Source organism: Ambystoma mexicanum, chromosome 6p (genome assembly GCF_040938575.1).
Source record: "Ambystoma mexicanum isolate Mex_15411 chromosome 6p, UKY_AmexF1_1, whole genome shotgun sequence".
In the NCBI taxonomy this organism is placed as follows: domain Eukaryota; kingdom Metazoa; phylum Chordata; class Amphibia; order Caudata; family Ambystomatidae; genus Ambystoma; species Ambystoma mexicanum.
The window spans coordinates 1,467,394,984-1,467,417,155 of NC_090935.1; the positions used below are offsets into that span (position 1 = coordinate 1,467,394,984).

Below are 22,172 nucleotides of genomic sequence, written 5' to 3' on the forward strand. Positions count from 1 at the left end.
TTAACGGAGTACCAGACCCGATAAGAGATAAGTCACACCCTCCGACTCCGAAAGACTTCACCCAGGCTCTGAACCTCCTACACCTATTCAGATCCCTGGAAGTAGTGGACTCATGGCGGGTCCTACACCCCACTGAAATAGACTACTCTTTTCACTCCTACGTCCACCGAACCTTTTCACGGATCGACCTCCTCCTGGCGTTCCCACAAACCCTCGCCTTCGTCAAAGAAGTGTCTATTGGTTCAAGAATTCTATCTGACCACGCTTCAGTCATCATGGAGATCCGGGCCCAGAACCCCATCCCTAACGCTCCCCTTAAATGGTTATTATACGACCCGATCCTCAGTGACATGTCGGTGAGAGACAGAATCACGAAGGCGATCAAGAATTTTCTTGAAGAAAACCCAGCTTCTGATACCTCCCCAGCGAATAACTGGGACACCATGAAGGCAGTGATCAGAGGCGTCCCGATTGCACAGGGAGTAGCCTATCATTGGAACAGGCGGCAGACTAGGACAACCTTGGAGGAAGAACAGGAAGCGGCAGAGGAGATCCACAAAGAAAAAGGCTGGTCCCCCAAAACGCAGCGAGCCCTACGCATGGCCAGAAAGAAGCTGGAAGCCCACTACGCGGAACAGACCGCACAATTAATGGCCAAGGCCAAAGAATCCTACTACGCAAAGAATAATAAGGCAAACAAATTCTTGGTAGCCAAACTGGCCAAAATGAAACGAACTAACACCATCTCCGGCCTGCGCGACCCCTAGGGAGTTGTCCAATATTCAGAATCTAATAAACAGCAACTGGCGGTAGCCCACTTAACGCAGGTCATGACGGCTACTCCGCGAGACCGGCTCAAACAGAAGGAATACCTGCAGAGCGCAGCACTGCCCCAACTCTCCACCTCGGCAAGGGAATCTCTGGAGGCACTGATCACAGAAGAAGAGGTTGAGGAAGCCATCAAATCGCTCAAGACACGGGGCCCCAGGCTCAGATGGATTCTCGACAAGGTACTACAAATTATTTAAGCACCAGCTAACCCCCCCGCCCCCCTTAGTAACTCTCTTCAATTCCTTCAGAGATTCTGGCTCAGTGACCCCCTCGATGCAGTAATCAACCACTGTTCTTCTACCCATGCCAGGGAAAGACCCGAGAGACCTAGCCTCCTACAGACCGATAGCACTATTGAACATAGACGCAAACCTATATTCCAAAAGCAGGCTTCATCCTAAATCGGTCGTCAGGGGACAATATCCGGGGAACTCTAAACTTGGTGGACATTGCCACCCGAAAATCCCAAAAACTAGTATTCATGGCACGGGATGCCACCAAGGCATTTGACAAGGTGGACTGGCCATTCATGAAACGCACCCTGGGGGCCTTTGGCTTTGGAACAGCTTTTCAGACAATGGTCCTGGCCAACTACAAAGGAACCAAAACATTCCTGAGGACCAACAGATCCATCTCGGCCCCAATCTCGCCATCCTGTGGTACGAGGAAGGGCTGCCCATTATCACCCCTGCTTTTTGCACTTACCATGGAGCCCTTTGCCCAGAAAATAAGAAAACACCCAGATCACAGGCCTGCAGATCGGCCCCTCCCAACACAAAATCGCCTTATATGCTGACGATGTCCTGCTAACGATCTCAGAACCCCGCTCCTCCCTGAAGCATGCCCTGGCAGAAATAAGCAGCTACGGTGAGGTATCCGGCTTGTCAGTTAACTTCGCTAAATCAACAGCCTTGAGCATTGGGCTAGCCCCAGAGAAGCGGGAGACACTGATCAAGATGAGCCCGATCAAGTGGGAAAACAGAGCCATCCCCTACTTGGGGGTCTACATCCCGGCGGACCCAAAAGAAACATACCAGACCAACTTTCCCCGGCTATTTAAAGAACTGGAGGGAGACCCGAGACGTTAGACGACCCAGGAGATCTCCTTAACGGGGCGAATAACAGCCTGCAAAATGAACCTTCTCCCGAGGTTTCTCTATGCCTGCTCCTCCCTCCCAGTGGCAATCCGTGCACCAGCCCTTCGAGACCTACAGAAGAAAATGGTGAAGTTCATATGGAGGGGTAAAAAACCTAGAATTCCTTACAAAACTCTACTGGGTGCCTCCAAAATGGGAGGGCTCGGAGTCCCGGACTTGCAGGCCTACAGAGTAGCGGCCCAATTGGCACACGTTCACGCATGGCAAACACTCACAAACCGCCCCAGATGGGTAGAACTGGAACAGTCACGGCTGCCCCTACCCCTGCGATTCCTGACACACATCCCGGCCCCCCTCAGGACACATTGGGGAGACCTCCTGCGGGCAACCAAACACACCCTGAGTGCCTGGGACCGGGCACTAAAACGGAAGGGCGTCCCGAGAGGCCTGAACCCGCAATCTCCGATTTTCCACAATCCAGCTTTCTCACCCGGATCAAACCCGCGCAATTTTCAACGCTGGATAAAGGGAAGCCTTGAGACCCTGGAGCAGATGTACGAGGGGAACGCGCTATGCACGTTCGAACGATGCAAGGAGAAGTTCCAACTTCAGGAACAGGACAGATTTACCTACATACAGCTGCGCCACTGGTGCTCGCAGCCCCAAATCCTACAAGCAGCAACGTGCGCCCCGACTTCACTGGAACTATCGCTCAAGGACCCCCCCCATCTCGAGGTAGGATATCTACCTTTTACAGACACTTTTTGGGCGATTTCCTGGTCGAGAGAACCCGCTGCATGGCCCAGTGGGAGGCCGACCTGGGGCACCCGATAGAAGACCAAACATGGGTAGATATTTGGACCCGAGCACACTCCTCGTCCTCCTTTATCACCAATAGGGAATGTGCATATAAAATCATACTGAGGTGGTACTACCCCCCTCTTAGGCTCCATCACATGAATCCCAGGGTGGACACCTCCTGCTGGAGAGGATGTGGCCACCCAGGCTCCTTTTTTCACATGTGGTGGACGTTCCCGAAAATCCAGCGATTTTGGAGACAATGCCTGGGGACAATTACACAAATCACGGGGGCAACGATTCCACTGGAGCCAGGCCCCGTTCTGCTGGGGGTCCCAGTCCCGGCGATCTACCCACACTTCGGGAATAAGGCGAAACTGTTGACCCAATGCCTTTTAGCCGGGAAATCGGTGCTGGCCCGTCACTGAAGTCCCCGGACGGCCCCTGCTTAGCTCATTGGTGGACAAAACTATGGGACATACTGATAGCGGAAAAGGTGACGGCAGCAAAGGCCGGGGTCCTTCACCGGTTCCAGAACATTTGGGGCCCGGTACTGGAATATGACCAGCGATTTCCCGCCCTGACCTTTAAGCCTATCAATGCCCAATGGACCCTGGGAACCCGGGAAGAACCCGAAGGGGACACAAACTGTGGGGCCGCAGAGAGGAGGGCACGGAGAGTGGAGGCCTGGCAGGGGAGTGGAGGGAGGGGGGACAGGCCCGAGGGGAGGGGGCTAGGGGTTAACACGTTTTTGCTACTATTTGCGATGTATGCTTGTCAACCTGCCTTGATTTAAAATCAAAACAAAAAATAAATAAATAAACAAACAGAAGTGATCTGGAATGAATACCTGCAATGTAGGGATTGGGAGAGCAAAAAGAAAAATATGCGGGTCTGCAGATTACATACGCGCATACACACGCTAAAACATCTAGAAGGAAAAAGCTTGCAATGCGCAGATATACATGTGCGTGTAAGACAAGTAAGCTAAATATATAGAAAATAAGTAGCACAGCCAATACACGGACTTTGCGCACACCAAAAAAATATGAAAACAAACAGTATCTCAGCACCCTTCGCCTGACGGAATATACGCAGGCACGATACACACATAAAATACAATTGATATGCAAGCAAGCACAAACAATATGTTTGGAATAGAGAGACAAATCTTGAGTCGCCACTAGTCACTGCCTCGTCATAAGTGACCAAGTAAGAAATGGCGCGCAGCGTGCATGTGGAGAGCTGAGGGGAGAGTGATCTTATGCCTGGCTTGTAGGTAGCAACTTTGCATGTACCGCAAAGGCTTGTTCTCTGGAATCCAAAGAAGGCATCAAGTACAACGCATTATCAATCGGAACACAAGTACCAGAGGTGAATATATAGTTTTATTGTAAAAAAACGTTATCTGGTATGAATAAAATGATGATTTAATTATGTTCGACAGGCCTATTTGACACGTTTAAAGAATCATCTTAAAAGTAACTTACTAACAAATTATTCCAAAAATAAACATGATAACTTTTTGGGTATCCGATTCAATACACCCACAGCTTTTGGTACTGCTTACCACACATCACTATGCCAATTACACAGTACTGTGTACATGTGTCATATATAGCTCGCTGAATACCGGAGATCAGTCTCCAAGCACAGGACCGGGACTCAAACCGTGTTGCTCTGCTTTGTTTAGCTTTGTTTGCTTCCAAGACGAATGCGTTGCCCCAGAGCTATCCTCCCAGCCCACAAATTAACACAATGTATAGACTGCCTTTAAATTCACCATCACTAAAATGCAACGCACCCCTGAATAAACAACAAGAACCACCAAAAAGAAAAAGAAGGCACACAACAGTTTAACTTGCAAACGTTAAGTATGTACACTGCGCCCATCACCAACCAGCGGTCTCACAATGCCTGAGCTTATCCGAGAAGAGGCATACTGTGACACCACCAGGGTGACATCACCCCCTTACTCTGTGCATAAAAAATTTTTTTTTTTAAAAAAATACCAAAAAAAAATATAAAGGTTTGGGCGAGGGGAGGTAGGAACGGGCTACAAACTGGTGATTAGCCTGCAGACGAACAACTTGGTGGGAGGGGTGATGGATAAGGTGATGAGGAGAGGGCATGGTTGTGTTAACAGGGATGCATTTTTCTTAGTTGGGATTAGTCATTGGTATACATAAGGGAAGGTTTAAAGAGTGTGCGGCCCGGTTCAAAGAAGACTTAACTGTGATGGCAGTATCTAGACAGGACAATACCTACCACTAACTATAGCCAATATGACTGGTATGTGGTTGCATGCTGGACTCAATCAGTGCTCAATTGGCCCTAGTTATGTATGGTGTGCCCACATTTATTCAATGTATTCTTGTTTATACCATACCACACCATTAGGAATAGACCACCTATCGTATTTACACCTGCAGGGAGACATTTGGCTCCAGTGTGAGGGCTAGAAGAGCCAGGTGAGCTCGACAACAAATCCAGGAGCTACTTTTGTTTCTCCGGCCAGCTTCTGTCATACAAACACACCCATGATGTCACATTAACTCTCTATGTATGGGTAGGGGGTTATATAAAAAGGAGCACTGGATCACAATGTTTTCTTTTTGTTGGGATGGGTTGGGATGGGCTTAAGGCATGGACTGCGACTACACACCGTACAACATTCAGCGCCAAAAGAGGGCACACAGATGGTGAAGCAGACCCCACACAAGATCCATGCCTGAATCAACGATCATATCTCTGAATGTAGAGAGCCTAAACTCGCCAGTGAAACGACGAAGCATACTAACACGCTTATCGGAACTCCAAGCCGCAATAGTTTTCCTCCAAGAAACACACCTGCTTGCCCTAGACGAGAAACAGGTGGCCCACAAAACCTTCTCCAAACAACACTTTGCCTCCAGGGACGAGGGGGGGAGGGAGGAGGAGTGAAACCAGAAGGAGTTGCAATCTTACTAAACGCCAACTTGCCATTCAAGAAAAAGTCTGTATATAGGGACACAGAGGGCAGATTTCTTCTACTCAAAGGGACCCTGCACGAAAAGACAATATACCCTAATAGCATTATACGGCCCAAATGACAGACCAGACACCTTAGGCGAAATCCTGCAAAACCTGGGTAGCCGATGCGACGGACAAATCATTATAGGGGGAGACTTTAATTGCATAATGGACCCCACTCTTGATAAGACCCCCCCCCCACAGTGGCCGACGGTAGGAACAGACAAGCACTAGGTAAACTGTTTAGAGACCTAGGGGTAATGGAGACGTGGAGATTCTTTCACAGCACAGAAAGGGAATTTACCCATTACTCACCGGTACACAGGGGCTACTCGAGGATAGACATGATCCTGACCTCATCCACCCTCATCCCACAAATCGAAGATGTGCAATTAGAAGTACAATACCTCACAGACCACGCCCCAGTTATCCTAAAAATGGCCCTGATAAAAGAGACACCACGCCCTCACAGAACCAGGAAACTGAACGATATCATACTCGGAGACATCCCCTTAGAGCCCACATGGAAACATCGCTGGACAACTACTTTCGGGACAACACTAACGGGGAAACAAACTGGGGGGTAATATGGGACGCAGGGAAAGCAGTAATGAGGGGGGAATTCATATCACAAACCACAGCATACACGCGGGAAAGAAAGCTTCTCAAACAGAAATTGGAACTAGAACTGAAGGAGGCGGAAACACAACACAAGACCAAACAAACACCCAAAACAGTGAGGAACCTCCGAAAAGTGAGAGCCCAACTAGAAACCCACATGGCAGAACACACCGCACAATCCATACTACACACTAAACAGTCCTACTATGCATACAGTGGCAAAGCCAACAGATTCCTAGCAGCTAAACTCAAACAAAAAACCTGAAATTACATAATCAGTCTCAAGAATCCTAAAGGGTGGGGACAAGCACATCGGAAGAGGCAAAACTAAATATCATGGAAGAATTCCACCGAGACCTCCTCGGAAAAGAGGACCTATCCCTGCACCTCCAGCTAGATTATATGGCCAAAATAACCCTCCCACAGATATCGGAAGAAGACAACCTAAACCTCCAGGCCCCCATAACAGCCGAAGAAATAAGCGACGCCATAACACACCTCCCACATAATAAGACACCTGGCCCAGACGGATTCAGGGATGGGTATTACCAAACCTTCAGGAACCAGCTGCTGGGGCCATTAACGAACCTTTTCAATTACATTAGGGAAACCGGGAAAATTTCACCATACATGAGCAAATCAACCACAGTCCTCATCTTGAAGCCAGGGAGAGACCCCACAGATTGCACGAGTTACAGGCCAATATCATTACTCAATAGCGACGCCAAGCTATATGCAAAGATCCTGGCAAACAGGCTAGCGAGGGTCCTACCCCAAATAATCCACGAGGACCAAGCGGGATTCATCATAGGGAGACACACGCAGGACAACATTAGGCGGGCGGCAGATATCAGACATAGGGAACAAAACAAAACAGAAATTCTCCATAGCAGCCTTAGACGCACGCAGGGCCTTCGATAGCCTAGACTGGGCATACCTGGAGCTAACCCTGAAGAAATACGGTTGTGACCCCACCTTTACAAGGATGGTCCTGGGAAACTACAAACTCCCCTCAAACACATTTATAATCAACGGCAGACCCACCACAAATATACAAATTCGTAGAGGTACACGGCAAGGATGCCCACTATCCCCCCTCATATTCGCAATGGCTATGGAGCCAGTGGCACAAACCATAAGACAGGACCGAGACATAAAAGGGGTAATAGCAGGAGGGGTTGAGCACAAAGTCGCCCTATACGCGGATGACATCCTTCTGTTCCTAAGGGACACTGCCAAGTCACTACCCAAGGCCCTAGGAAGCCTCCAGGAATTCGCTAAAGCATCAGGGTTCACCATTAACTATACAAAATCAAAAGCCCTCAACATAACTGAAGAAGAAACGATACCCCAAAGAATGTCAGTCCAGTACCCGCTGACCTGGGAGCCCAAGGCCATAGACTACCTAGGAATCCAATTAACAAGGCAATACAAACACTTATACGGGGAAAACATAGTCCCACTGTGGAAACAACTAAAGGAGGACCTTTCGAGATGGGACGCCCAAGAACTCTCATGGTTCGTGCGTATAACCGCACTTAAGATGACCCTCCTGCCACGCCTCCTATATGTTATTAGCTCTCTCCCGATAGAAATCCCCCTCCAAATGTGTAGAAGTTACAGAAGGACCTGGTGACCTTTGTATGGAACGGGAAGAAGCCCAGAATACAGAAAAAAATCCTAACCAGACCACCCCTACTGGGAGGGCTGGGACTCCCCGATATCGAAAGATACGCACTGGCATCCCGGATAGCCCCCATGCTGGCATGGATGGGAGGAAACCCTCACAAGGGATGGATGGGAATATAACAGGGAGAAACTAATATGCCTATTGGGACCCTACAAGCCCTACCGACAGGGGCCAGAGGGGCAGAGGGACAACTACTAGAATCTACCCACTCCTTACTAAAAGCATGGGATACAGCACTCAGAAAACATCATATAGCCCCCGGATTGGGGCCCTTCACACCAATGGCACACAACCAAGGCTTCACCCCGGGGAGACGAGACAGTTTTTGGGCAAACTGGGGGCAGACACACCCGATCTATCTAAAAGACCTCTACCACGAAGGATCCCCATTGCAATTTGAAGAATGCAAGCAGAGATTCGGCATAGGGGAAAGGGAAAGATTCAAGTATATACAAATCAGGCAATGGATCTCCCAGGGAGGGGTGAAAAAGGCGGCCACTAGGACACCCACAGGTCTCGAACTCACCCTACAGCAAGGCTAGACCCACAAAGCAATAACGCAGATATAGAAGCTCCTAGACAGTGCCTGAATGGAGGACCGAAGCTCTTACAGAGACAACTGGGAGAAGGACCTGGGGACCCCTATCACAGAGGAAGAATGGGGTCAGATCTGGAAAAGGGCCCAGAAAGCATCCAAATGCACCACCATCAAAGAGACATCACATAAACTATACACAAGATGGTACTTAACCCCACACAGATTAAACAAAATGAATCCAGCCTATCCCTCCCAACTCCTGGAGACAATGCAGCAACCGTGGGGACCTATACCACATGTGGTGGACCTGCCCCAAGGCTGAAATATATTGGAAAGAGATACTGGGACACATAAGGGAAATCACGGGGAAACAACTCCCATACGATCCAAAGGTAATAACTCTTGGGGACCGCAGTCGAAGGCGTCTATGCAGAGACAGGCAACAACGCTACCTTGATTACTCAACTACTAAACGCGGCAAAAATAACTTTGGCCCAGAGATGGAAAAACTCTGAAGGCCCAGTGGTTGCGTGCTGGTGGGTCAAGATATGGCACGTACTGGCAATGGAGAAGGTAGGGGCCTTAAGGACAACAAATAGCTGAAATTCAGGGCGGTGTGGGACCCATTCATAGACTACATCACAGATAGGGAAGCCTACTTTCATAGACCTAACCTGCTGAGATCGATTTTGAACTAAGGCCCCTTGACAAGGAGAAACTCGGAAGGGCCCACACCACCTGCCAACACAGGCAGACAAGGCCCGAACTGTAACAGCATAACCCAACGGTGGACAAACGCAGAACCAGCGGGGGTTGGGGGGGGGGGTTGAAAGGGGAAACATGCTGAAGTTCAAAAGAAGAGGGTGGGAGGAGTTATAAATGTTAAAAGTCAGACATACTACAGATTTGAAAACGAACTGGGGGGGGGATAAGTACAATATTAAGACTTAAGTATACTGCTCCTCATGTGAATGTTTGTAAGTATGAATCCATGAGAAGAAAATAAAGTTGCTAAAAAAAAAAAAAAAAACGGACCACTGGGACACATTTAGAAGACTGATAAAATTTAACAGGTCAGAAGGACAAGAAGTTAAAGTTTACATCTCAAGTTAAAGAGATTACTGACACGCTTTGTACTAGCTAATTATACCTAAGTGTAAATCCGTTTTACTGGATGATGCCGGATACTCAGGTGCTGGTTTAATCTCCCACACAACTTCTTTTTTTTTTAAATCGATATGCATACTTGGGAATTCCTGCAAAAGGTTTTTTCTGATAACCAAAGCACGTAAATACAACAACAAAATACTTCGGAATTATAAAAAAGAACTCCACATTGTTACAAACGGTACTGCACAAATGTCAACAGAAAAAAAAAATCAGCACAAAGTATACAAATGTAAAGTCTGCAGAGGCGAAAATTAAGATTAAGGAGTTACTAGGCAATCCGCATCAAACCAAATGAGCTGTATTGCAGTATTACCACGCAGTCTAAAATATAAAACAGTTCTATCTCTACAATAATGTTTTTTATTTTGTGATTATTGGAAAAGGATAAAGGGAATATATGATTTCCTCATTAATTGTGCACATAAACCAAATGCCTGAAAAAAGCCCAACAGGCTAGGAGTTATATCAGATGGAGAGAATTGCGCACTGGGTTCATGATTTTCCCCAGGAACAGTGAGGAGGAATGGCATTTTTTCCTGGGCTAAGAAAAGGACAAAGAGGAATGAAGGTTTTAGCAACCATCCGGCGACGGAGAGGAGGGAGTTTTGGGGATGGGTTCGGTTATTTGGCGTGTATTCTGGCGGGAGTTATATAGGAGTAGATGAAGGATTGAAATATGGGGAAGTTGCTGTACAAAAAGAGAAGGGTATAAGAAACCTGATAATATTTTACACGTGTTACAAACATATTTGGTTGTTTGGTTCACAAATAAAAAGGTAAGATTTAAAAGAAATAAAAATAAACACTTCTCTCTTTCATGGTGATATTTTAGGGTGCATGCTATTTGAAACCTTTGTTTATGTATACGTCATTAAAGTTGTCGTTATAAAGTAAATCAGCTTTTTTAAATAAAATTAAAATACAACACCCCGCCACCAAGCCCACCAGAGCTGCTGCTTGATATAGCGGCCTTATCCCATCACCATGACATTGTTTCCACTAACCCAACTGGGGGAGGTCGGGGGGGGGGGTTGATGCTTAAGCAATGCAGACTTGGTGTATTTGAGTTGCAGGACGTTTATTGAGACATTTAATCTTGGAGGCTACTCCAGCCCTGGATTACTCCGGAAGTAGCTTTTGGTTATTACCGGTTAACCTCAAGTATATTATTTATTGTATCGTGATGTGCCATCGTATCCTGTGAGAAAACCATTACAAATATATCACCACCAAAACAAATGTATAATACAAAATTCTGCATGATTTTCATACATCGCCTGTTTTCTTTCCGCTGAGTTTTTTGCACAAAGGTTTTGGATGAAAAAATGTAATTGAAAATAGGGGCAGGGGGTAAGGGCATATAAGGGGCGGGGGATAAATCATAGGGAAGGGGCGCTTGGAGGGGACTGCCCCAAATAAAAAAAAAACACGACGATTTTAGGCACAAGAAAAAACAAAAACTCAGTGAAAAAAATACAATGGGGATGAATGATCATAGAATGCTAAGTATCATTAAAACCGAGCCCCCACAGTGACAAATATTACGTTCCAAATCCTCCCATCAACTCTTCCCCATGCCCCATTCATCCTCTTAAATCGTTTCCTTTCTGCGCCAATCCCTCCGCCAGGCCTCAAAATGTGCAATGGCCAATTGCCGTTAGTTAGCAATAATTTACTCGTGTTGTATCCAATTTAAGAGGACCTTCCCTAAAATGTCACTGGGGCACAAACGAAATTGGCATCGCAAGGTCAGATTTCTCAAAGAGGGGTACAATTGCAGCCTCCTTCGGGAACTATGGGACCTTGAGCGATGTCATTTTAGCATTAAAAACAACTTAGGAAACCACATGGGCACAATCTGGAAAAACGTATCTACTGAAATGAAGTGAAGCCAAGCAGCTTTTCCCAACTTCTAAGAGTGCTGAGCCGTGTCCACCTCCAACAAGATACACCTCCACTTAAAACACACCACAGATCTATCTAATCCTGCCCAACAGTAAATATGCACTCATACATACACCTTAATACGAAACCTAAAACAATAGAAAAACACACATTAGCCATTTCTGCACCAATACAGCCTATTGACAACAGAATCAAAATAACTAACAAGGGACAATACCTAACAATCACAAATTGTCACACACATTCACACAACAAACAAATATGTACAAATACCAAAAAGGGCCAGTTGGGATTACAGCAATACTGGTTGTTCTCTGAATACTATATAACAATTATTTTAGCTTTAAAACTTAAAATACTGGAAGTTTCAAGGTGCGTAGACTTAAAAAGATGAGATTTTCCCATCCCAAACTCGGGATCACCTGCAGCGATCCAAGGATCAAAACCAGTTCCATTTTACATGGTCCTACTTGTTTTATTAGGAAGACATGAGAAATGGAGCATGCAACACGTTTCGCCCTACACAAATGCTTGATCACACAGAAATATTGTAAAACAGACTGCTGGATAAGACACATGTCTGACATTGTTAAGTCACTAACGCGTTCATCGCTTGAATAACAGCCATGTTACAGACATCGCAGGCAATATTATGTATTTAAATAACGCATGAATATAAAATAGCAATGGCAGTGCACAAAGCTCCACTCAGTGTGAAGGATTAAAAGTAGGCGGGGAGGTTTGGGGTGGGATGGTATTACTTTTTCAGCAGATGGCCCTGGGTGTTGAAGCTCCTCACCCACAAGCAACGACCTGTGTTAGAATAACAAAGGCCCCTCTACTAAGAACAAAAAAGGGTCGAATACCCTGTTCTATGGAATTTCTTCCACTCAGGAGGGTCTTCAACCACGTTTTAGCTCACTGCACCAAAACACAGGAGAAAAATCCATTTGCATATCAGATTTTGTCCCACCCACAAAGCAGTCCAGCACCAAAATGCTCGGCAATTCTCCTATGAACAAGAATACCATCAGCAACCCCAGACACGTGTTTCACCCTAGTCAGGCCTCATCAGTGAGGTGAAGCTGAGCCTCTCTCTAAGACACAATGAGCAAGGGGCCCATGACTGGATTACCCTGGGTCACTTAAGTGTTACAAAGGAGCGTGGGCGCCCCTCTACTGAGAACGAACATGGGTCAAATACCCGGCTCTATGGAATTACTTCCACCTAGGTGGGAGGTGGGTCTACAAACACGTTTTAGCTCCCTGCAACCATCACAGAGAAGAAATACCAATTTGCATATCAGTCTTTGTCCCACCCCACTTTAACTGTGCTAGAGAACGTGAGGGCTAGCACAACCAATTCCACTTACATAATAAGACAATACCAGAGAGCTACCCAAGGCACCAGCTGCAGGGATGGATCTGATGCCATAGCAGAGGCATGTAGGTCCTTACACAGTGTCTGGCCACATTACTACACTGATTTCTTGAATACGTAGTAAGGCCAAATGCAAACATTTCTTGCATAATGCACCGCCAATAAAGTTTCGCAGTCTAGTAATGTACAGTTGAGAACTAGAGGCCTTTTCTAAAGGCCAAAAAAGCTTCAAACAACCAAGAAACCACTTCCATTAGAAAATGCACGAAAAAGGTTTCAAGAACGAACATCAGGCATTTTGATTGGGAACGTGAAGTATGGCTAGCGTTAAAGGGATTTTTCAAAGATGCTCCTCGCAGAACTTTGAAAGAAGTGGATTTTGTTCTTGAGGACTAGAATTTAACCTTTAGGAGGGCTCTGCATTCTACAGCTGAGAAATTGATTGTAATTGGTTATTTATAACACACTTAACACCCAGGGGTTTCTAAGCGCAGACCCAGGGATCGAACCTGTGTTGCACCGTGTCGTTTTGCTTCTAAGGCGAGCGTGTTGCCCCTGAGCTATCCTCCCGAGACCAAAATTGTGGGCACATTTTTGGTATACCCAAATCTACGGCCTAACAAGGCAAGACTTACTCCAGAGAGAAAGCTATAAAAAGGCTGACAAAAAAAGAAAATAATTAATAAAATAAACTAAAACACAGCAGGAAGGGAGACTACAACACAATACCACAATCCTACAACCTTTGTCTAACTCATTGGAAAAGCGAAATACCCACGTACACGTATATATTGTGCTCCGAAGTCTAACCAAATGCGAAAAGTAAAACATTTGAGTTGAAAAGGCATTAGCTAAAGAGCCACGTGCACGATCCCTGTGGACCACGGGATCCGGTGGTTTTGGGAAAGGAACGACTACAGGATCTGAGGCTGAGGGGCGGCAGGTGCAGTGCAATATTTGCACTCTCCCCTGGGAGGCCAACCGACAGATGGAGCACCCGAGCTTCTGGGAGAAAGGCACAAAATAACCGCTTTCGTTTTCAAATGATGCCGTGCAGCGCCGACAGCTAAACCGAGTGTTGCCTTCGAAAAAGTGTGCATTATTGCTATGCGACAGCTTCACGTGAGAGACTTGTAGTAGACGCATGTTTTGCGGTGTGCCTATTTCAGGGGAGGGGACATCTGTGGACGTCCGCTAAACTTCGGGTGTTCTGGCAGTCGTTACTTACATCCACGCAGCCGTCAGATTCTGCCTGTCATTTTGTACCGTGGCCCAACACCAAATGCGCACAGTCAAAAAATTGATTTCATCGTCATTCACTCCTGCTGAACTTGTGACAAGGGAAGTGGGCCGCAATTCTACAACAAAGAAAACACGCAGCTAGCCAATCACGCCGCTGCTCTCCTAATGGCAGAGCACCGGCTGTTTAGATATTTCGAGAGCACCTACTTATGTAGTCTATGTTCCACGGCATTGCTTCCAGAGTTGGCACAGTTCAAAGGTCAGCTTCATGTAAGAGTGTCTGTAGTTCACCCCCACTTTGCAGCCTATAGATCCTGCACATTGGCGGGTAGTGCAAATTAAGTAGGCGGCCATTTGCTGGCCGGGTTGCCTTGGGCAAGCGGCCATTTGCTGGCCGGGTTGCCTTGGGCATGGTTTCAAACACAGCCAAATCTCTGGCACTTCTGTCAGAGTTTGGCAATCCCAGATGCTCGCATTGGTAGATCGCTTCCAAAAACTACATTGGGAGGCTGTGACAGAACCCTGATCTATTCAAATATATGATTGAAAATGTGTCAGCATTAGAAAAAGCTATTTGAAGAAGAGTGGAGATGGTGGTGTGTAGACGTTCTAGAGCGTAAAAGCCATTCTCGAAAGTGCAGTATACATTTGCGCACGCCACTTCTCAGGGGTGGTGGAGAAATTGTCCCCTACAAAATATTCAGGGAAAGAGCCTGTTCTCTAACTGGCAACAGCCATATGTGACCTAGCAGTTTGGGCTGGACTGCCCCTGTGGGGTGGGATGAATCCTGATAATATGGTCCACCCCCTTCTGTAATGGCTAAGGCAGGTGAAGAACCATGGTCTGGAGGTTTGCCCAGAGCAATGCCAGAGGTTAAGATTCATTCTAAACCTTCCAGCTATCACCTCTTTGTTTTTGCAACAGCCATTGTTGGCCGGTTAGCGATGCAAAGGATGCATTTCCATCTCGACATACCATCAAACTTGATGTATATTACCTATTGCTTTGCTTCTTCAGCAGGGGTCTGATCAGAAGACTCACTGCAAACCTTTTCGACCGCTAACCGCGGCCCATCACGACGAAGACCTCTGAAACCAGCCCTACTGTGACAAGTCCACTCAGACCAAGAAGAAACCTAACCCATGACTACATACTCAACCCGAGAAGATGGAGTAACGAGGCTCAAGCTTCCGTATCCAAAAATCACAGCCTATGGATAAAATCTATCAGCAAGAACAAGACAGTCTCCAGCAGGGAATCAAACATCCAGACTGTGCAGTGGTCCCACCAGTCCGCTAACATGAATTTTCACCCCATTATTAAGGCGAAAAGATGGTGTGCACATATTTAAATTGAGGACATTTGTCTGCTTTTAATATAGAGACTCGGCCGCCCTTGATAAAGCGACCTATACAGCGGCAGCGACTTGATAATACATTACCACTCTCGGCTATCACTTCTACTAGTGCAGGACCAAAAGTGTGCTTCCTCTGTCCATATTTGTGTACCAACAGCTGCATGTTCCTCAATGCTGGGAAGTTTTCAGAAACCAATTTTACGTTAGGCATCTAAGTGGGCATAAACATTGGCGGAGTGGGGACCCAGAAAGATCAATGAGTGCCAGTTCAAAACAAACAATAAAAAACTGTAAATGTGTGCCTATTACTCAGCATGCGTCTTCTTTTTGAGAATGCGAGACATTACAGTGCAATATCACTCTTCACTTTTTAGGGAGGACAAAATCGCTCACAAGCCTGGTCATATGGGCTAAGTGATAATTCAATGTAGGACTCAAAGTGGTCTGTAAAACTTGGCGTGTTGCACTGGAGATAAAGCCTTCTGGTTTCCAAGCTGGGGCTCAAGCTTCCTTCCATGTGATGAATCCTAAATATTTCATGCAAAAAAAAGTTTTTCAAAGAAATACAATTACCATCTAATTTGCTCTCCTGTGTAAATCTAGCTCAGACCAGTGTTTAGTGGGGATATCGTTAACAGAAAAACTAGGTAGCTGGCAACAGGTACTCATTCTCCTCAGAAAGGCTCTTTTCAGATGCCATGATCGATAAAACATAAAATTCACTACAGTAGAAACAGTTGGGCACTAGGGTTTGACTCCACTTGCGCTGTACTTGAAAGTTCCTGGTGTGAGTGGACAATTTTGCTGAGATGTCACGGGTGGGTGCGGTGTTGCCCACACCTCATGTTTAGAAATTGTGCCAGTTTAAACCTGGATACCACGCACTTAGAAACAATTTGAAAATAATTTTAACTCTTAAGCACTTTGTTTGCAGTGGGGTGCCTGCATTTTACTTGCATGGTTTTGGTGGTCAGCCAAGACAAATGGCAAGAAGAGCAGACCGGGCTGTACAATTTTCCAAACATGGGGACTACTCTGGATATCATGAGCCTTAACGGACGCCCAATCCAGGATCGCCAGCAGGCAGCAACCAACAACAACCTAGCCTTGATAAAGACCTTGAGAGGTCGAAACACGTGTCGGCTGACCGCCACAACCACGCAAATCAAATGCACGCAATCCACTGCAAACAAACAGCCTAAGAGTAAAAATGATTTTCTAATTGTTTCCGAGCCCAATGTATCCCGGTTTAAACTTGCACAGTAAAATGCACTAAACACACAAAAAATGCTGATGCATGAAGAAAAAGAAAGAGCATGAATTCAGACCCAAAAAAAATGGGCGATGCTTCAAATTAGGTATCAAACTACCTCCATCATCCATTTATAAAGTTGGGAGGCGTTTTAAAAACTCTACATAAATCGCACACCCGTTACAAAAGTCAGCCGGTTCCCCAACAAACCCTGCAGCATACATAACATAGAAAGTGCATTAAATCACCTACGGTGCTACCTATTTAATTCATTGCATATGAAACATAAATACAATTTCGATATCCTAACACTTGATGAATCACTGCATCATTCCTGCTTCCGTTCCCTGGAGTGCGCAAGGGTACATAAATATGAAGTTGGGAGTGGTGATACTATATACTCTCTCCACATGGCACGCCTTGGGAGCTTACAGCCGTATCGTTCCTTGTTTCACCAAGCAACAGCTATGATGGGCCGCACCGGGCCCGGCACAGCTGGCTGATACGCCCTGGTGCCTCCAGCTTTTAGAACTGGAAGTACACAGGTCTTCCCAAGTCTAGCAGGACAGGGTCACACACAAAATCCACTAGGCCAACTAGTCAAAAGATCAGAAGCACATATGCATTCTTCCCATGGTTGACCTTGCCAATTTCCTACATTACGGGGACCGGGGCCAAAGACACTTCCCTGTCTGTAAAAGACATTTTTATCCAGATGAGAGCCACAACTGAGGACTGAAGCAGGGAGATCGTATTACTTTATTCCTCTCCATTAGGGGAGACTAGGAATGTAGTGAGAAATATATATGTAGGTAGCTATACCTTCCTATATGAATATATGATTTGCATTTTAGCTAATTTGCATACCCACGATGCCTTGCTTTTGTGGCTCAGAACTGGAGGTCAACTTCCAGCGATGGCTACTAGGTGGCATTGTGGAATGTGCGACTTGGCTCTAATGAACACACACACACACTAATGCTAGGTTGGGATATGGATTTGGCAATGCTCGTGCAAACACAGGATACACATGCCTTATATACCCTCACAGAGTTAAAATATTCCAACTCAGTTCCGTGCCCACAATGGGTTTGTTTGCAAGAAAACTCTAGACTCATCTCTGGGCCAGGCACAATGAACTCCACCAGTAGCCAGTTGACTATTCCGAGAAGAACGTACCCAACCTTGAGACATTGGCAGATGACACTGTGGATAAACAGAGCTTAGTGTTCAGCAATTGGACATAACTCCTCTCGATTTTGCTACCCTGATCACATCAGAGGTGTGGGGAATTCTCTGATTGGCTGAGCATGGGGCAAATTGGGGGGCACCAGCCCATCGTCCCATTCTGCACCATCAGGTGTTGCTTGGAGAATGAAAGCAGTTAAGTAGTCCCCTGTGTGCCAAGTCCAGTTCCTGGGGAGAGTGGTCCCAGATAAAGTGGTTTTCCTCGAGCTCCAGTGTCTATCATTGTTTGGGAAACTCAGAACCAAATCCATTAAATTGTATGCTTAGGGACAGGATTCCAGGTGCGTACATCAGGTTACTAACCCTAGCTTAGCCCGTTCAGATTTTCACTGATTTTGGCACAGGCGTTGCCAACATAAGTTTCTAATAGGCCATTGGCTTCAGCTACTTGTACAGAAAATCTGGGCACCCCAGTGAAAGTCATAAATTAACTGCAGCAAAACAGTCATTTGCTTGATACTACGGACTAGTTTCATTATAACATGACACAGGTTTTTTAAGCCACCGGTTCAAACATCGCAAGGCCCGAGTCAAGCGTTCAAAATCGGATTTTGACAAAGAATGCAATGGGTATTAAGAATTATTAAGGTTCCCGTAAACTTCTAAGTTAGTTAAATGCTGCAAATGGCCATTTTTATTATAAGGAATCGTAGAATAAAGCCAGCACTTAAAGACAGCGCTGTGGAGGGGGCACCCCGAAGCTAAACAAGCAGGGGCCAGTAGCCTGTGGGGCAAAATAAGGACAGGAGAGGAGAGGGACAAATCACAGGATGACAGATCAGCAGCCTGTGACCCAGGGGAAGCACAACACCTCCCCCCAGCCTCTCCTCCAGACATGCAGTGCCAGGCAGGATGAGGGACATAAGGGGGCAATGCAGCACAGGGGAAGATGCCAAGCACCGAAATCAGGAAACAGGAAACACCCAGATAGGGAACAAACGAGCACAAGGTGAAAAGTGCCGTCAGCGCCAGCCGGCCGGGGGTTGGCATAGCCCCCACACAGACATAACCTAGGACTAGTTATCCACAATATAAAGGGGCTGCCCTAAGTACAATCCTGTTTGGAACTCCGCACAGAGCACTAAAGTAGTCTGTGTACGCAGAATACTACCCCCCCACCCCGAAAAAGGGAAGAGAAAGAAGAGAAGAGATACAGGGCAACGAACGTCGCTTGTGGGAAGAGGAAGGTGGCACGGCCACAACCATGGACCCCGTGCCCAAAAGTGTACATCATGTAGTATTATGATGATTGTGCATTATTGCGTGATGGCAATAAAATGCCGTGGTTTTTATTGCACAACACGTATTTGGTGGTCTCTGAGGGAATGATGGGGGCCAGTCAGTCACTAACCCTCCACAGGTTACTGAAACGTATGTTCTATAGATTGGTTTGGTTCGTATTGTTAACACTTTGAAGCAACTCCAGGGGTTCAGTCTAGCTGTTATAGAATAACCTTACTTTACAGGAATAAAGGGCGCACTGGTTAAGCAGAAGTTTGGGGTCGCATGCGCGACAGCAACATTAGCCTCTGATCATGTAGACCTATCTGTTCAGGCGGCGAGGACGACACAATCAGAGTTAATATAAAGCGCGAGCGGCTCTGCCATGATGTGACAGTGACAGGTCTCAGCAGCCACGAGGCTCAGATCCCCTGGAGGCGATACATCCAGTCCAACATTGCGTCCCAACACCCCCAAACGTAATAGATCAATCGGCGTGGTGGGTTGTCCTGGCTGTACTCACACTTCTTGGCCAGCGCCCCTCGGTCTCCGTTGCCAGGCCCGCCGGGGTAGTTCATCATGAGCATGAGCAGCGGGAGGCTGGAGGAGGGCGATAGGGGGGAGTCGCTGTCCCCGCCGGTGGCCGCCCGCCCGCTCCCTGCGCCGCTGCCGCCGTGTTCCGGGCTGCTCCCCGCTGCCGCCTGCTGCGGGCGCTGCCTGGCCCCGGGGTACAGGAAGACGGGCGGGGGTAGAGGCGACACGGGGGACTCGCAGCGACCCTCGTCCGGTACCCCCAGTGGGTTCCCGGAGCGCCGCTCACCGCCCGCCATGACCGCTCCCGTCCAGCCCTCCAGCGGCCGCGGGGGCTCCGCCATCTTCCGCTCAGCTTCCTGTTGTACCTCACCGCCTGCACCGGGCCCCGCCTCCCCGGCAGAGCCGCCGCCCCCACGCCCAGACTGTACACAAAACTCACGCGTCCTGAACACGACTCGCTGCCTGTGGCGCGGGAGGAGTCTGAGCTCCCTAAAATGCACCTTTACCTCTCCCCGTGTGTCCTACACAACAACACATAAGAGTTGGCAGTCTTCCGAAATGGAGAACATCGAGCCTTCCTTGTGTTGCTCAGGGCAAAGGAGGCTAATTGAGACAGTTTATGGAACCCCATGTTCAGGGAGCTGTCCAAAATCATTCAGCTCAAAACGTCCTCTTTAAGCTTGCGTTGGTCAAACATGCCATATTTCCCACTGGTGCCCCATTTCCCCACCCCCGACATGTCACATGTGCACTCGCGTTCAGTGGAGGCTTCGATTTGGGAAAGCCTTCGGAGGGCCCCTCAAGTAGAGAGTTCGAAAAAGAAGCAGTATCTGAGTGACCATGGTCAGATCTGTCAGTTTGCACCGGGAAAACGCCAAAAGGTATTGGTTTTCTATCATGTGAATGGGCAGAATGGAACACACTTTTGTGTCTTATTAGACCCTCATCTAAGCGGAGGAGGAAGGGGGGTTCACAGTAAAAATAGGCGGAATTTCAAGTACTGCCTCTTTTCTACCACCCGATAAATCACGAGTTATTTACTGCATGCAGTATTCTGGGTGAACGCCTTATGCAGTAACATCCCTGCACACAAGAGAACAAATTAAGGGCGGACCCCTTCAGAGTGAGAAAGTTGGAATTTTTTTGGATACCTTCTGTGTGAATGTTCCATGCCTGAAGCCACTTGGTCCTTGAACCCACATGCAGAACCCCCTCGCAAGAAAAGGGCTTTAAAAGCCCTTATTTTGGTTTAAACATACCAACAAATTAGGTGCAGACCCCCCACCCCCCAGGAGTTTAAAAGAGCGCAGACAATGTTTTTGCAAGTCCTACAAATTATGTGAACCTGTCCTGATCTGTGGATGCAGGTTCAGGGACCGCAAATCTGTGAATGCCCAGAAATTACAAGAAGCATATAGAAACCCAGGGAATATAGTGTTGGGGCCCCCAGCCTGTCAAGCAAAATGGTGCAGGGATGCTCCTTACACCTCTCCCTGACCCTGCAGACACAGATAGGAAATCCAAGATGGTCACCAAACTTTAGGATTTGTCTGGCCTGCTTAGAACCCATGTGATCCCAACATGCTCGTTCATTCACAGTGCAGCCCACCTCCAGATACAGGTGCAGCCCCTTCCCCAAAGTTCATTCCAAGGGGAGGGTTTCTGTACTACATAAATATATCCACACACACCATTGATTTTAGTCATCAATAAAGGGGAGGAGTTGGAGGAGGAGCTTGGGGATGACCACTAGTGTTTGAAAAGAGAAGACTAACAGTATTTGGAGTGATACTTTGTGGTTGGAGGAGAAATTGGAGATGGGGGATGAAGACAAGATGGTTGTGCGGGCACAACAAGTTCACTGAGCAGGTGAGATAGGAGTTTTGAGGGGAAAGGTTCGAAAGCAAGAGGCGGGGATGGAGTAAAAAGGTTAATTGTTAGACCAGAAGGGGAGAAGAAGTTGAAAGGAGAGTTGGTAAGACCAGAGGGATTTTCATGCCTTGTCAGCGTCCAGCATCCCGGCAGAGCCTGGGACCCATTGAATGCTCCTGGTTGCTATGGTGACAATGGAAGCTTTTCTCCAGCCTCAACCAAGATGGCACCTGAAGATGGCGGCCCACATAGCACGGACACGCCGATGTGTGAAAGCATTTACGGATGACGCTGCAGGGTACCTCCATCTTCTCTAAACTCGACCTCCGAGGGGCCTACCATCTGATGAGCATTAAAGCTGGAGATGGGTGTATGACGGCCTTCAGAACCCCCTTCGGGAAT

General features: G+C 47.2%; 1 protein-coding gene across 5 annotated transcripts in view; it reads right to left on the bottom strand.

Moving 5' to 3' along the window:
- Nucleotides 1–22,172, bottom strand: part of RUFY3 (RUN and FYVE domain containing 3) — a 735,957-nt gene that overhangs the window by 662,831 nt on the left and 50,954 nt on the right. Inside the window, exon 1 of one of the 5 annotated variants that reach the window (XM_069626282.1) lies at nucleotides 19,888–20,286. The exons of 1 other annotated variant lie outside the window; for it this stretch is intronic. In XM_069626282.1, coding sequence (XP_069482383.1) covers nucleotides 19,888–20,239 — 352 coding nt within the window. In that variant the 5' untranslated portion in view covers nucleotides 20,240–20,286. Of the gene's footprint in view, nucleotides 1–19,887; nucleotides 20,287–22,172 lie in introns of those variants that run through there. 3 more of the 5 variants (XM_069626286.1, XM_069626288.1, XM_069626289.1) reach the window with 3 other exon arrangements.